Raw genomic sequence first — 17,545 nt, 5'->3', positions numbered from 1 at the left:
GCAAGACTGTTATGATATGTTTAACGCTCATAATCTTAAATCCTTTTTAATATTTTGCTTTAAAAAATTATGAACATTTCTATGTATTTATGTATGTATTATATCATCATTGCGTTAAATTACGAAAAATGAATGACCGTTTATGCGAGGTGTTTGTAATGCAGCGTCTCTGGGGCCGAGAGTAAATCTGACATTATTCTCTCCTCTGCCTGCCGTTATCAGTCTCACACTATTTTTTTTCCTTTTTCTAAAAGTCTTGATAACACCATTGTGGAGTTTTTCTTTTATTTTTTCAGCAAATAGGATTGTAAAAAAGTATTTGTTGTACTCTCCCATTCATTGTGCTGTAAGTTTACCCAACTATGATGCCTTCCGCTACTAAGAAACCCGGAAATGTGAAGAGTATATTAGTAACCTCATGTGGAACTCTGAATCTGCGTCTCATTTTGGAGTCTGCTACTGTCCACCCGAGGTCGCATTTTGGTCGCGAACAAATACTTTGAGATCTTTAATGACTGAATGAATAAAATATGCAGCTTTCCATCAAGGCAACCCGGGGTGCTGAAATGAAATTGGCTAAACTGGCAGAGGGCGGGTTAAAATATCCAAAACAGAGACCATTTCAAAGCAGAATATCTGACTTTAGCATTGTTTTTCAGATGGACAAGAATGTTCACTTAGCATGCTTCTTAAATATCTGCAAATATATTATGGTGTTTTTATGTTTTAGAAGAGTCCAAAACTTACATTCAGCACCTTTCAATTTCAAAGTGAAATGAGTTTATTTCCCTTACCATAGTGGCAGATTATTTTACTTGTTCAAAGGAAAAACTCACTTAATTTTGACTTATTATTTCTGAAAACAGGACAATATTTTTTGCTTGTCTAAAAAATGCTTTTTGATTTAGGAATTTTAGATATTTGTACTAGAAAGTGCATGTATTTCCCCTCAGTAAACTCCTAATTTGCTGCTTATTAATAGTTTGTAAGGTAGTAGTTTAGGTACTAGGTTTAGGTATCGGTAGGATTAGGAAATCGATTTGTTGACTTTACCTAAAAAAGTGGGTCCCAGTTTATATTAAGTGTCCTTAACTACTATGTACTTGCATCAAAAAAATAAATACAATGTACTTACTGTGTTTATAATGTATTTGAGAACACTTGTGGTGCTTTTGAGTTGGGATAGAGGTTGGGTTATGGACAGGTTTGGTGGCATGGGTAGGTTTAAGGGTGGGTTAAGGTGTAAGGGATGGTCAACAGTGTATTAACAAATGTTATTACAAAAGTTAACTACAGATGTAATTACATACTTGTATTTAATCAAGCATTACTACACAGTAAATACATGTATTTACACAATAAGTACATTGTAACAAACTATTAATTACTGTGCAAGTACATATTAGTTAAGGCCGCTTAATATAAAGTGGGACCAAAAAGTGAGTAAACACATTGCCTTAAGTATTACATAAATGAACTATGTGCGTAACTATAAAAATTCACTTAAATCATCGAAGTTACAATGAGTTTGTTCACTTTTTTATGTAAAGTAAATAACCACTTTTTACAGTGTAGTTGTCAGAAGCTGAGTAGCTCACTTTGCCTCCAGTGCAAGTTGAATCTTTAAGCGTTTCAGTAAACCATCAGTGATGAGCAACACAAATGGGACAGTGTTCAGATATGATCCAGCAGTCGGTTCTTCTGTGAAATCCGCTAAGGAATGATGCAACAAAAGAGATGAAAATGTAATCATCATGCAACACCGAAATTATATACAAGCTTATAAGCATACACATAGTTTATCCGGTTAAATTGGCTCTTGTACGGTTGCAACAGTGTATGAATGCTGTTAAAATATGGAAGACATCCCTTTAAAGCAGAGATGCCCAAAGTTAGGCCCACGGGCCAAAGATGGCCCATTGTAACCTTTGATTTGACCAACCATCCCATCTGAGAGGAAAGTGAGAATGATGGAGAGGGTTGAGGCGAATGCATTTAACACAGAGATCGTCATTTCTAATTTGATGAAACCTTTTGTTTGTTTTATTGCCAAGCTACAAAAAAAGCAAACAGAAATTAAATGTTTCCATTAAATGTTGTAAATAAATCAGATTATTTTCAAATGTAAATACTGTGCAGAGGAGATCGGCAAAACTGAATGTCATTCTGTTACAACTAGTTTGCTTTGATTTTACTTTAATAAGTTCAATATAAAATGTAAAAAAAAAAAAAAAATACTGAATTAGTTGATATAAAGCTATGGTTTCTAGTCATTTTGAAACATTATTAAATACATTTAAAAATTATCCACTAAATTGGAAAAATTATATTTTTTTGTTTTGTGATTATCTATTGCAATATGGATACGATTTCACCAGACGACTTATAATTCTTTATTTGGAAAACTTTTATACAATTAGATTGATTGGGATGATTCTTCATGAAATCTAATAAACAATCTATAAAATCTTTGGGGTCCTCGAAACATTTTTGTTGCTGTCTGTCCTATTTGCAGTGCATTTCTGTATTTTCATGTGTTGTGAGTATTTTCATGCATTACAATCTATAAATACAGTCAGGAAAATATACAATTGAATAAGGTGTTTTATCACTTCCCAAGTCTAACAGTATTCAAGTACAGTAACTGAATGATACAAATAAAAATAAGTTAATAAAATTGATCATAGTTAAGGTAAAAAATGGTGCAATTTCTTATATCTGAATGCTTTTAAAATCATTATACAGTGCAAATGCGCATGCAAATGATAAATTATAATACAAACTCAACATTGCATACTGTATATCCTGCGATGTAACTATTGTGAATGATCAACATTGCGATATTGATGCTGAAATGATATATTGTTCAGCCCTAATGGCAACTATATTTACCTTCGGCCCACGAGCCTCAATCAAGTTTGGTTTTTGGCCCTTCATAAGAAAATATTTGGGCACCCCTACTTTAAAGGAATAAAATGAAATTTCTGTCATTTTACACTCTTCCCCTATGTCTTCCAAACCAGTTTGAGTTTCTTTCTTCTGCTAAACACAAAGGAAGTTATACTGAAGAATGCAGGAAAAAAAACAGCAATTGACTTCCATAGTTTTTTTTTTGTTGTTGTTCCTAAAACTGCTGCTTTGTTAACAACATTGTTCAGAATGACTTGTTTTGTGTTCAACAGAAGAAAGAAATTCATAAAATGCTAATGAATGTGAAGTAAATTGTGAAAAATGTTCATTTATTAACTATGGCTTTAGTTTTGGTTCAAACCTACCATAACAAGCAACACTGAATTAAATTTCTTCTTTTGTAGTAATAAAATGTTAAAGCAAAACAAATACAATCAAATGAGCAACTAGTAATAACACAAACCCACAGACAAAAAAGAAAAGACCAGCAAAAAAATAATATAATAAATCAAATTCCATTTCTAATCCTAAATCTAACTGGACTAAAATCTTTTGCATTAAAAACCAAATATGTTGTGAGTTGCTGTGATTGTATTGCATCATTTAGCATTTCTGTAAATTAATTTGAAATGCTGTGTCTTGTTAGGGCGCACATAACCGTGGTGTTTACAGCATCATGTGTGCATGAAGGATTGTTGGACTGACTGGATTCAGGCACTGCAGTGGAAAAGGAGATAAAGTTGATGTTCTTCTCTGAACACAAACTGCCGAAGGGTGAATGATTCGCACAGTGAAGCTCAAACACCATGCTGAAACACTGCCATGGGAAGTCAGGGCCAATGTGCTGACTGCATACAACAACACACCAACTGAAGGAGAGTCTGAGGAGACACACATAAACACATTAAATTAGGTATAAAGTACATCCAGACTGTTATTATTGCAGAATAATGCCCGACAGGTTTAACGGTAGCGTGACGCAAATTAGAGTACAGCTGTATAGGACTTTGCTTTATTCTGCAAAAAAATACCAGATTTATAGTGGGGGGAATAAGTTTTTAACATGTCTCCATTTTTCTCAGAAAACATATTTCTGAATGTGCTGTTGACCTGAAATTTTCACCAGATGTTAGTATGAAAATAAATCCATATAGTTATGTAAAGATTGTGTAGGGCGAAGCAGTGGCGCAGTAGGTAGTGCTGTCGCCTCACAGCAAGAAGGTCGCTGGGTCGCTGGTTCGAACCTCGGCTCAGTTGGCGTTTCTGTGTGGAGTTTGCATGTTCTCCCTGCGTTCGTCCAAAGACATGCGGTACAGGTGAATTGGGTAGGCTAAATTGTCCGTAGTGTGTGTGTCTGTATGTGTGGATGTTTCCCAGAGATGGGTTACGGCTGGAAGCGCATCCGCTGCGTAAAAATGTGCTGGATAAGTTGGCGGTTCATTCCGCTGTGGTGACCCCGGATTAATAAAGGGACTAAGCCAACAAGAAAATGAATGAATGAATGTAAGATTGTGTAATAAAATTAAGTGACAAAGGAAAAAAGTATTGAACACATGAAGAAAGGGAGGTGTAGAAGCCCAGACCGTAGCTAAAATCTCTCAGTAGTTCTTCAGCAACCCTCAGCCCTTCCTCATTGTAAATCACTATTAGCTTCTTCAGTCCAACATCTACATTAGCAGAATGATGAAGATGAATCCAGGGTGGACATTTCAGCAACACAATGATCCAATACACAGCCAAGGAAACTCTCAAATGCAGAGAAAGAAAATCAAGCTGTGGAATGGCCCAGCCAATCACCTGACTTGAATCCAATAGAAAATACAAATTAAAGATCAGATTTGATAGATGAGACCCACAGAAAATCAAGATTATTACACTCTGTTGAAATCTGTGAAAAACTCACACTTAAGCAATTCATGTGACTTCATTCTCCATATGAGAGGCGTCTTTAAGCTGCCATCACCAAAAACACTAAGAATTAAATACATTTTAACAGTTCAGTGGTTTCTCCTTCTGTCATTTTGTTGTTCATACACAACTCATTTTTCAGATTTTTGTTTGTTTGTTTTATTTTTACGTTTGTATTGTTTGAGTTTGTAACCATAATCTGGTTTATTCCTTGTCAACAGCTCCTTTAGAAATAATATTCCCAGGAAAAAAACATGATGAAATCAGCTGAATGGAGCTAATGGAGTATACACTAACCGGTGCATCATTTAGCCACCAGATGGTGCCAAACAGTCAAAAACTCAAAGCTGACAGAAACAAAACTGGCTGAATAAGATTGACACTAACCAATGTATTATTCATACCCAAGGCAGCGCCAAACAGTCTAAAACCATGATGTATTGCAAACAAATGCATATGAACGTGGGTGTAAGTATGTGAAAGATCAATACAACGTCTCAAGTATTATGTATAGATACACCTGTATAGATGAAGACAAACAGACCTGTCCATCACATCTCTGCTCACTACTTTATGCTTTCCTTCCTCTGGTTTGACTTCAGACACAGACTTTCCTGAACACAAATGTACAAGCACACAGAATCAGGCAGGATATTTGCTATATACTGTAGCATTGACCTTATTCTCTAATGCGGAAGTGGGCTCGTTTTGGCGATCATTTTAGACTTAAGTAGCCTATAGGAGAAATGACTGGTAATAATAAATGGCAAAAAACGGTCAAACTGCTTGCGCTAAAAACAAGTGTATTTATAACTATACATAAAAATTTGAAAAATATAATATGAAAAGATCAATTTGCAACATGAAACAGCATAACAAGCTAAATATCTAAATATCATTGGAAGTGAACGAGATATCGAGCCAAAAAGATTCCCATGCCTGCACTAGCTCGTAAATGAAGAATAAGGTCTATAGGTCTTATCAAATCTAGATTGTGCTTGAGAAAATGACTCACCTGATACCTGTTCGAGAGCTGTAAGCAATTCTGTGTTCACACTGCTCACTGTTAACACCAGAACCTGCTCAAGTGCAACAACAATCATTAAATGTTCACTTGGACCACAAAACCAGTCATAAGTGTGCATTTTTTTGCTATTGAAATGTGTACAGCATCTGAAAGCTGAATAAATAAGACGCCAATTGCTGTATGGTTTGTTATAATAGAACAAAATCTGAACGAGATGCAATATTTTGAAAATCTGTGATCTGAAAGTTCAGAAAAATCTAAATATTGAGATAATCACAGTTTAAGTTGTCCAAATTAAGGGCTTAACAATGCACATAACTAATCAAAAATTTAGTTTTGCTATAATCTAGGGGTGTAACAGATCACAACCGACAGATCGGAACGAACCTGGCCCGGGGATTATTAACTTTTTTTTTAACTTGTAGCTTAATCAAATATTTATAACATTTGCAGAGAGATCATCCCCGCGTCATTCAAATCACTTGTATGAATGCATTTTGGCTTCCCAGTAAAATATTTTGATGACGGAAAAAGTTGTTGTAGTTGGACCTACCTACATGCTTTCTTAGGCTATTAATAAAGTGTTTTCTGCCACTGTTTGTTTAGCCCAGGGGTCGGCAACCCAAAATGTTGAATGAGCCATATTGGACCAAAAAAAAACAAAAACAAATATGTCTGGAGCCGCAAAAAACTTAAAAGCCTTATAATGATGGCAACACATGCTGTATGTATTTATATTAGCTATATTAGCCTACTATAAAAATGACTTCGTTGGCTACAAATACATACTGAGCCTTCATATGATTAAATGTTCATTTCCCTGCAGTGCATCCTGTAGAGAATGACGCGCCACGTGACTACTCTGTTGTACGATGCCGTCTCAAGTTTAACTTAATTACAGTCTATTAATGATTTATGTTTAATGTTCAAGTTTAACTTCATTACAATATTAATGAATTGTTTAATGATCAAGTTTAACTTCATTACAATATTAATGCATTATGTTTAATTATCAAGTTTAACTTCATTACAATATTAATGCATTATGTTTAATGATCAAGTTTAACTTCATTACAATATTAATGCATTATGTTTAATTATCAAGTTTAACTTCATTACAATATTAATGCATTATGTTTAATGATCAAGTTTAACTTCATTACAATATTAATGCATTATGTTTAATGATCAAGTTTAACTTCATTACAATATTAATGCATTATGTTTAATTATCAAGTTTAACTTCATTACAATATTAATGCATTATGTTTAATGATCAAGTTTAACTTCATTACAATATTAATGCATTATGTTTAATGATCAAGTTTAACTTCATTACAATATTAATGCATTATGTTTAATTATCAAGTTTAACTTCTTTACAATATTAATGCATTATGTTTAATTATCAAGTTGAACTTCATTACAATATTAATGAAATATGTTTAATGATCAAGTTTAACTTCATTACAATATTATTGCATTATGTTTTGCTTTGATGAAATTAAAGAAATGCAATAAAGAAATCAGATTTTTTTAATGTTTTTTTTTTATTTTGAGGATTCCAAAAAACAACATCAAAATGAACGTGCACAACGTGCCTCTTATCTGGGCAACAAACAGTGCAATAAAACGCAGCCTGCCATTTCCATTTAAAGATCAGCTCGAGTCATTCCTGGGAATGTGCTCAACAAGGAAGGGTCAATCTCCAGGGGTGTGTGTCGAGGAAAGTCAGTCTCGTTTTTTCCTTTCGCAACTCGCAAAATCTGCTCTCAAATGCAGTTTGCATATCAACGATCGCACCTTGTAAATAATCACCGTTGAGTGAGTGATCGGGATGGGCTTCTTTGAATTCTCTCAGGGAGGGAAAATGAGAAAGCGTGCCCCGCTGTACATCTTTGGCAAAGACAGCTTGCGCTCCATTACGCATCACACAGCCGCCGGTTTGTTTACAACAGCTACCTGCCTGGCATACCGCCCTGCTGATAGAAACGTGTGTCGCAGGCTATGACGCAAATCTTCGCTGACAGAAATGTTGAAATTAAATATTCTACACACTTTAACAGCATTGGAAAACGTTAAGATTGTTTGTCCTCCTATAGAAACCATATTAAAAAATATATATATATTTACCTCCCTCATCGTTTTCCATTTTCAAACATTTTTTGAAAAAGTTCCAGGGAGCCACTAGGGCAGCGCTAAAGAGCCGCATGCGGCTCTAGAGCCGCGGGTTGCCGACCCCTGGTTTAGCCTGTATTAACGCATTCAGTGTAAAGCTGCAACAAAACATTTTTAAAAATCGGGATCTCAATTCAAACTCGTGCAACATGAATCAGAAATTATATTGATTTGCATACTGTACGTTTGTTATTCGTTAGAAGTGCTGCATTCGAATCTGTTTGATCGAGAGGGATTTATTTTCTTTTTTACACTTTTTCACTCCGTTACAAACAATTAAATAACACAGAAGTGCTACGAGAACAGTTTATAGTTCAGATAAAAACACTGATGTCTATGGTAAAGATTAAAATACCAGTTTAATTAAACTTGACACTTACTAGTGACTGTTTGACGCTGGTGAAAGCAATTACGTTGTGTGACCAATGGGTGGCGACAAACAATCATAAAAATGATGTCCCTGAATAGGTTTTCAAAAATGATCCACTGATCATGAAACAAAGTTTTATGTGTGAATTGTTGAATCATTAATTGAAAATAAATATATGTTGTACAAGATGTTAGTTTTCTTTATTTAGCATTATAAGCAACAGTAGCAAAGATACATTTTCCTATTGAATATTTTCCTTTTTTTCAGCTGGTTCTTTCTTCATTTTTATTCAAATAACAGCTTCTAAGCTCTGTTTGTTAAAACCGATGTTTTTGCAGTAATGTTTTTGTATAAATAGAAAGCAAATGACATGCGTCTCCTCCCTATTTTTGCTGATCTGAAAAATGGTCCAATCCGTGACTCAAAAACTGTAGTGTGATCCGAACCATGAGATATGTGATCTGTGACACCACTACTATAATCGGAGTAAGATATTTACAAAATGTCGTCATGGAAGCTGATCTTTACTTAATATTTTAATGATTTTTGTAATAAAACCTGCTATTTTTCAGTCATACAATGCTTTTTTTTTCTATAATGCATACAAATATACATGTAACTTAAGACAGGTTTCTTGCTCCATGGTGACATACTATGTGTGCTTTGTTTTAAAAGTATAATTAAGCAAGTATTTTTAATATTATTTTTATAATATATTATTATTTATTAATAATTTATTTTCATTTATATCTTTTTTTAAAATAAACCCTGCTTCAAAGCGCAAATTTATAAATTCTATAATATCTAACTGTGTTCAGCTTTGTTTTTCCATAGCTTTATATACGGTTTACATGGTTCAGTGTTACAATAAATACAGTAGTTTTCTATAGTTTGTATACAATAGGTAAAGATGGATTTATTATTACAACATGTTCAATTTTAAATGCATAACATGGCATAATATAGCTTATAGTATATAAGTATATATTGCTTATGTAATATACTGAATGCATTTGATTAATTTTAAATATTCAACTTTATATAGAAAACTAGTAATGATATAAACAATCACAGAGCTAAGGCCCACTAGACTATACTGCTTTATGCAAGAATGACATTAAGGAAATCCCCCTAAAATGAATTGTTTTACCTTATTAATTGTCATCAAACTGTCCTTTTATATTTTAAACATAATTTTGGTCAAATTGTTTTTAATTAATATTGTTTTCTGATAAGCCATTTCACATAAATATCACAATGCACATGATCACACGTGAACCCAAGCATTAAATAAATAATATATTAATCATAATTATTTTCAATCTGAGCTTAATTTTGCTAATTATTTACAGATAATTAATCTGACCCCATTCGTTTAAACAGAGAACTCAGGATTAAATCTCACTCTAGTATTGTGGTCAGCGTGGGACTTCATCCATTTGTTGATCTGCTTCTGGAGCTCCAGTAGTTCAGGTTTGGGCTCTTGCCTTTTTTGGCTCAAATACTGCAGCACTTCAAACTTTCTCATCAGCTCATCCAAACAGCTCAGTGTACAGGAGTCCTTAGCCTGAGCCAGGTAACCTTGTTAAAGACAGGTTTTACCATTATTAGTTTGATCAATTGCTTGTTGAAGCTATTTCTGCCTAAAGTGTGACTGCATTTCACTCGTCATTCTACTGATTTCCATTCAAAAGCAAATAAATGGAAGAGAGAAGAAAAGCTTGTGCAAATTTAGCTTCATTCCAAAGTTCAAATTTGGTGAAATCAGCTAAGTGAATTTAGATTTCATGCAGTCTTAGCATAGCCTCTTATCCAAAATTTTAAAAAGCTAACGGTTTGCAGCATTAGCCTTCCAGAAGAAGAGCTTGTGCCTGTTATTCCAGAAACAACAAACACACTATATGCATTTTGCATGGATTTTAAAGAGCCCTTATTATGGGTTTTTGAAAGAGACCTTCCATGTAGTAACACAGCTCTAAGTGAAGTGAAATATCCAGCTAAGGCTTAAATCTAATGCACAGTGTTTAAAACTATTAATTCATGAATCGTCTTGATAATGAGTCTTTAGTCATTTCGATGTGACGTTGATACGAAACTTAAGCTCCGCCCAATAGTTGCCCAATTGCAAACCCCGGGAAAATTTAAACCTGCGGCCCCGCCCACAAACAGTAGCAAAAAAAAGAAGACAAACACTGTAGCAGATCCCGGTTGAATCAGGTCGTGAAGACGCTGTGCTCAACTGGATATTATTGGAAGTGTGAGGGGAAAGTTAGTGTTACTTTCTCTACCCAAAGATGAAACAGCAGAGAGTCAGTGGATGAGGTTTATTTTTACATAAATACCTCAGCATTAAAGCCTTTGTTTTTCTGACGCTTTGTTTATGGATTTAAATGCGTTTGTTAGCTTGGGTTTCACTGCTGTTTGTCATTGCTATAGCCACCATCAGCTTTTCCTACACACGTGCAGCGGTCAGGGTGGGGGGGTTAGGTTAGGGGGTGAGGTTTCTGAAAAACACTGTTGAGAACCGGGTATTGTGTAATGTAGTAACTACTATGAAGCGTGTTTCGGACGGCAGCTGCAATCCAATTCTATACCAATGTTGGCGACCCGGGATTTTCACAGATGGGGGGTGGATTGGGGGGGGGGGGGGGGGGGGGGTCGCTGGGTTGTTGAAATTACGGGAGTTTTCCGGGATAAATAACAAAAGGGGAGGGTGGAGGGAGATTGGTCTGAAATACGGGAGACTCCCGGGAAAAACAGGAGTGTTGGCAGGTATGCTCACAGATACACTAAGCATTCTACCTCAACAATTTTAATAAGCCGTGGTGGCCATTTCACTCTGTCTCATGCTGAACACTGTCGACCATTCACAACAGACTGGATCATCGGTCCAATCAGTGCACATTAGCTTCGCGCTAAGGAGGTGTTTGCTGAATGAATCATATAGGAGTCGTTGGGATAATTATTCATTCATTTTCTTGTCGGCTTAGTCTCTTTATTAATCCGGGGTCGCCACAGCGGAATAAACCGCCAACTTATCCCTGCCCTTCCAGGTGCAACCCATCTCTAGGAAACATCCACTCAAACATTCACACACTCATACACTACGGACAATTTAGCCTACCCAATTCACCTGTACTGCATGTCTTTGGACTGTGAGGGAAACCGGAGCACCCGGAGGAAAGCCACGCAAATGCAGAGAGCACATGCAAACTCCACATAGAAACGCCAACTGAGCCGAGGCTCGAACCAGCGACCTTCTTGCTGTCAGGCGACAGCACTACCTACTGTGCCACTGCTTCGCCTGTCATTCGGATAATTAAAAATAAATGCATATATAAGACCATGAAAGTGTTTTTGACCTTACATGCGTATCAGCCTGTTGTTGGAGACCCTTAAAACCAAAATATGACCCTTTTTAATGTATAATAGGGGCTCTTTAAAGTCTTGTCAGTTTAAACTCCTGATATATAAAGTTTTCATTGTGTGCACTTCGCTTTCATGCAAACTGTTAAAAACACATAAGATTCACATAATCACATTTGGATATTTCTATAAATGTATACGGAATGTCAAGAATGTCTTAAAGCTACAGTACCCAAAAATGTCAATTTTCTCACCATTTACTCAATTGGTTCTAAACCTTTGTTTTTGTTTTTTTAACAAAACAACAGAATATATATTTTTAAGAATGTTGGAAACTGGTTACCATTGATATCTATAGCAGGGAGAAAAAGATACTGTGAAAGTCAATGGGTGCCGAAATTCAGCATTCTTCAAAATATCTTCTTTTTCGTTCAATAGACGTATAAAGCTTCAACAGGTTTAAAACAAGTGGAAGATGAGTAAAATATTACAGAATTTATATTTACATTGGGTGAATCTCTTTAATAAATGTGACATTTCGAACATTGACCTGATTTTGTGAGCTAAGCAATCCACAATAATTTGATAGCTTTTACTGTTTTACTACACGTAGTAGTATTATGCTGAGTAATTACATTCCACACTGAGCATTTCTTAATAAAGAGAAGTAATTAAAATAAAATTTTAATAATGCAAGTAGTAGTTAATTACTTTTTTGAAGTTCTCTAACACTTGTGTAGAGTTACTGAAGTTTGCCCTGCGCGCTTGCGTTTTTTTTAGTTACTTCTTTGGTTTACTGCGTCAATCTTATCAATGCTATTATTCAAATCAAGGTAATGATTCGCACTCAATTGCTTCGTACTGTTTTTATTTTTCTTACATTTTACGGGTGACTAAAAGACAGACGTTTTGGCACAAAGCCTTCCTCCAAGCCTTCCTCAGGAGGAAGGCTTTGTGCCGAAACGTCTGTCTTTTAATCACCCATAAAATGTAAGAAAAATACAAATAAAAACAGTACGAAGCAATTGAGTGCGAATCATTACCTTTTTTTGAAGTTCTCTAACAGTGCCTACACGACAGAATGTTCCTCAGAGCAGCATCCAATCATTTCTCATATTTACCAGTGGCTGTGCTGAGGTCAGATCTGAGCAGGATGAGTTCCTTCAGAGTGATCAGAATATGTAGAAGTGCCATCTCATTAAACACGCCGTCCCCACCTGCCACATTACATAATACAAATGTATGATGCATGTAGTAATCTTTGGTTATTTCACATTATTGAGTGAGATGTTAATAGTGTAGTGGCACTGAACCGCTACAGAAATCGAGCATTTTTGTAATGTCTGAGAAAGTGTTTCCTCTAACCCTGTGCTGTCTGAAGCATCTTCTCTTGCTGCTTTAGGAGGAATCGTGTGAGTTCGGAAGACAAAGTGCTAAAGTCTTGGTTGTTGAACGCAGAGATTCCCAAGTCCTGCCTTTTCCTCATCAAAGGTAAAGCCATTGTATGAAGCTCCATATATGCATTTCTTTGACTTTCTATGGGAATAACCACAGAAATACAAACAAATCAAAAATGAATGAGTTGAAATATAGAAAAAGTCATTAATTTTGTGCTTACAACAATTTGTTAATCATAAACTTATCCAAATACTATCACAATAAAGTGATCACAAACAATTGTTTTTATTTACAAATAAAGATACTGTACAAACGTTTTTGACTCTTCTTAAGCAAAAAAATACCATAATATGTTTGCAGATATTCAAGATACATGTAAAGTGAACATTCTTGTTATCTGAGAAACAATGCTAAAGTCAGCTATTATTAGGGATGTAACAATATTTTAAATACCGTCATACCGCAATAGTAATTTTTTTCAATATTACCGTAGTCGCATGACTCAATAAAACTGTATTTCTGAGAAAAGTTTGCTTAGGCGAATGAAGGGAACGGAAGGTAGCGGGAACTACAATTCCCATCAGCCTAGGCGTGGCCATCATCCTTTGCGGTCTGTTGTCGCTACAGATCCAGTAATGCGGAAATGAAGTGTGTTGCTAGTAGCGGGGAAGAAAAAGAGCTGGAAATGATCGAACCTAAAGCGGGTTTTAAATCGGATGTGTGAAAGCATTTCGGTTTCTCTCTAAAAAGATACGAAAAAAGAGAAAAGGTGACAGACAAAGAAAAAAACGGTATGCAGGCACTGCCAGACTGTGGTGAAATATAAGTCGGGGAATACGGCTAAGGGTGCTTTCACACCTACACTTTTGTTTCGGAACGTATCTCGTTTGCCCAGTTAGCGCGGTTCGATTGGCATATGTGAACAGGGCAATCGCGCTCTGTTCCGCGCCAAAGTAATCACTCCGAGATCGCTTAAATGAGGTGGTCTCGGCTCGATTGAAACGAACCCTGGAGCGGTTCGATTGCAGTGAGAAAGCTATCCGATCCGAGCGCGGTTATATCACAGTGTTTTATGGATATGTAATAGGCTTACGGCTATATGAAGAGAGAATTATGAGTATGGCGGGAAGTTTCGCGAGTCTCCGGATGCCCGCAAACGAGTGATGATCTCCCGGTAATCTCGCGTCTCTCTCCCAGTCCTCAAATAGGCATCGTCGCGCACCCTCGCGCACCCTTCTCACCCCTCCCCACCGTGTCTCTCCTCAGACACGTCATGCGCTGTCAATCACCCTGTCAATCACCACCAAACCACCACGTCTCCTGACAGCTGAGCGGAAAGCTGCAAAATAAACCCTGACACTCTGACCAATGTAAGGAGAGTTTACTCGCACGTGACTTGTTTTAGCTCTTTTGGTCCGATTAGAAACTTTGCAGTGTGAAAGCGAACCGCTCCAAGAGTAAAGAGCAACAATGTAACAATTTTAATCTCTGTTTCGGAACAACTGAATCGATTCACAGGTGTGAAAGCACCCTAAAACAGTCATGGGGACTGCAGAACACAGCACACTTGTTAGATTGATGCAGACATTGACTTGTACCGCAAAGAGACCTCTATCTCACTCATGGCCTGTCCTCTCAAGTGGTGGAAAGACAATGCACAACATTACCCACTGCTGTCAACCTTGGCTAAATCATATCTCTCTGTCCCAGAAACCTCAGTCCCAAATAAGAGGGTTTTTTTTTCTGTTGCAGGGGACATGCCCAGAGATCCCAGCTTTTACCAGATTATAGTTATGCGATAATTTTCTTTTAAAAACCCATCTTTATCTAAGTGAGTTTGTGATTAAATGTTGAATGTGATGAGTTTTCAACAATTCTAAATTGAAACTTTATTTTTTTATTTGGTTTAATAGTTTTTTGTTATTAAAATTGAAAAATTGAAGTTTCTGTTTCGAAACTTACAGATAGATGGCTAATTTGTATGTCATTAATATGTTCTGTGCTAAGGTAAATAAACACTTTTGGCACTTTTTTCGAGTCTTTTCATTAGTTTTGTTTTTCCTGTAAATTATTCAATAAATACCATACCGTGCCATTCATACCGAGGTATTATCGTACTGTGAAATTCTGATACCGTTACATCCCTAGTTATTATACTTTAAAAATGTGCACTCCATGTCAAAATGTCTGTCTATCTTGAATGTCTGTGGGTTCGGAGGCCATTTGCAGATGTCCACAATAAGAAACTAATTCAGAGTAATAAAAATCTACACTAAGGTGGTTTTTAATTTACAAATAATATAAAAAATACTCTGTTATTATTAACTGAGCAGCTCAAGAGTGTAGAACGTCAGGCACACTCACTGCGGTTTGTGTCGTCAATCTGGCAACCAGCGTTTGCTTAAGTCATCGCCGGAGGTAAAGATTTACAGGATCTCTAATGTTTTGAATTTGGACTGTAATACCTAATTCAATCACTAAATGTCAATTCTAAATACTGCACCTTTAATTTACTCACCCTCAGGCCACCGAAGATGTAGGTGACGTCTTTTTTCTTTAGTAGAACATTAAAGTAAATAAAAGTACAATCAAATTTTTTTAAAGGTTTTTTAGATTAAAAGTAAACATACAGACACGTCCAAATCAATCTCTGTTGCTCTTGATGATTCATGTTGTGAAGTGAAATGATCAGTTTGTGCAAGAAATTGAAACTTATTTACAATATTATTATTGTTAAGGTGACACGGTGGCTCAGTGGCCAGCACTGTCCCCTACAGCAAAAATGTTTGAGCCCCGGCTGGGCCAGTTGGCATTTCTGTATAGAGTCTGTATGTTCTCCCCATGTTGGCGTGGGTTTCCTACAGGAGCTCTGGTTTCATTCACAAGTCCAAAGACATGCACTATAAGTGAATTGGATTAACTAAATTGGCCATAGTGTATGAGTGTGTGTGTGTGAATATGAGAGTGTATGGGTGTTTTCCAGGGGTGTAACGATTTATCATTGTACGATATATTGCGAAGCAAAAATGTCTCGATATGCATCGTGGCGTTATGACGATTTGATTACGATATGACGTCCGTTTTCTCTTATTAGTTGAGCTGTTTGCACGTGAGCTACGTTCCACCTGCTGTCGCACGTGAGTTCAGATTGCAGCAGCAGTAATATTAGCAGACCAAGATGAGTGGAGTTGAAATAGAGGATGGCCCATCCTCTCAAAATCAGACGTCTGGCAACATTTCGGTTGTACAGTCATTGCTTTAGACTCGTACGCTTTTTGACACGCATACTGGGACAAACATAGCCTAAGTTTTAGTCTTCACAGTGATTTATATACTTTGCACAGCGACATGGATACCTCCTAATGGTGTTGAAAGAGTCACATACTGTATTTATAAGGTACAATTCACCCTAAAATATCATTCTGTCTTCATATAATGATGTATTGGCGGCCGCAAATCACACATGACGTGAGCTGACCGTGAGCTGTTACTACAGAGGGCGGACTATGATAGATGCGCGCACGTGCTTCAGTGAACAGAACCTGCAGGTTGTGACTAATAGGTAATAAAGTAGTAAATCACATTCAGTTTGTGGAACAGAGTCATCATTCAGGAGCCGCGTGGGAAGTATGAACAGCAGTGGAAATGAAACCGAAAGCGTGCACATTATTTAAATAATCATATCGCATTTTAGAGTGTTATGATTACGATGAGCATGAACTCTTTTGAGTACAGAGGTACACAAAAATGCACGTCAACATGATACACTTGATAGCGCCGACATCAGCGACGCCGAAGAAATAGTAAACCTGCCTAAACCGCTGAAAAGAGCCACGACTGTCCTGTGTAATGAAAAGACGGCCACCCTGTCACTCATCATGCCCAACATGAAGACAGCCATCCATAAAAACCTCTCAGACAGACACACATAAGTTCAGGATTATTTTAAAGAACTGCTGATTACCTGGAAATGTAGAAATTTTATTTTATTTTTTGCACACACAAAAAAACCAAGTGACCAAGCAAAGGCTTAAGCTCTTACTGTTAAATTTAATTGAGTTGAATCATTTCAATAATATTTTATAAGAAGTTTTTAAATTGTTTTATTTTCCAGAGACAGTCCTGTTTAATTTATTTTCTTAAAGAAGGTTCAGTTTAACAAGTTGAAACAAAAGAAATGTATAAAAAAAGTTTACTTGGTAATAAAAATTTTTTTAATAAAATTTGCATTTCAGTTTAATTTTCAATGTTTATTCCAAATATTGTGATACATATCGAATCGTGAACATTATATCGTGATACACATTGTATCGTGAGCTGAGTGTATCGTTACACCCCTAGTGTTTTCCAGTACTGGGCTGCGAACTGCTTGCACAGGCTGTGGATTA

The 17,545-nt window shown here is 36.2% G+C and overlaps 1 protein-coding gene across 6 annotated transcripts in view; it reads right to left on the bottom strand.

Annotated features, from left to right (window-relative positions):
* shoc1 (shortage in chiasmata 1) overlaps window positions 1-17,545 on the bottom strand; it is a 55,620-nt gene that overhangs the window by 16,160 nt on the left and 21,915 nt on the right. For all 6 annotated transcript variants that reach the window (XM_068221401.2, XM_021476345.3, XM_073951957.1 and 3 more), the window contains exons 15-21: window positions 13,125-13,295; window positions 12,881-12,976; window positions 9,799-9,974; window positions 5,834-5,897; window positions 5,363-5,432; window positions 3,616-3,791; window positions 1,599-1,713 (exon numbers count right to left, since the gene is read on the bottom strand). In XM_068221401.2, the coding sequence (XP_068077502.2) occupies window positions 1,599-1,713; window positions 3,616-3,791; window positions 5,363-5,432; window positions 5,834-5,897; window positions 9,799-9,974; window positions 12,881-12,976; window positions 13,125-13,295 (868 nt within the window). The remainder of the gene's footprint in view (window positions 1-1,598; window positions 1,714-3,615; window positions 3,792-5,362; window positions 5,433-5,833; window positions 5,898-9,798; window positions 9,975-12,880; window positions 12,977-13,124; window positions 13,296-17,545) is intronic.

Source organism: Danio rerio, chromosome 5, assembly GCF_049306965.1.
Source record: "Danio rerio strain Tuebingen ecotype United States chromosome 5, GRCz12tu, whole genome shotgun sequence".
In the NCBI taxonomy this organism is placed as follows: Eukaryota; Metazoa; Chordata; class Actinopteri; order Cypriniformes; family Danionidae; genus Danio; species Danio rerio.
Note: the sequence above shows the minus strand (reverse complement) of the source record. Positions and strands in the feature narration are given on the sequence as shown.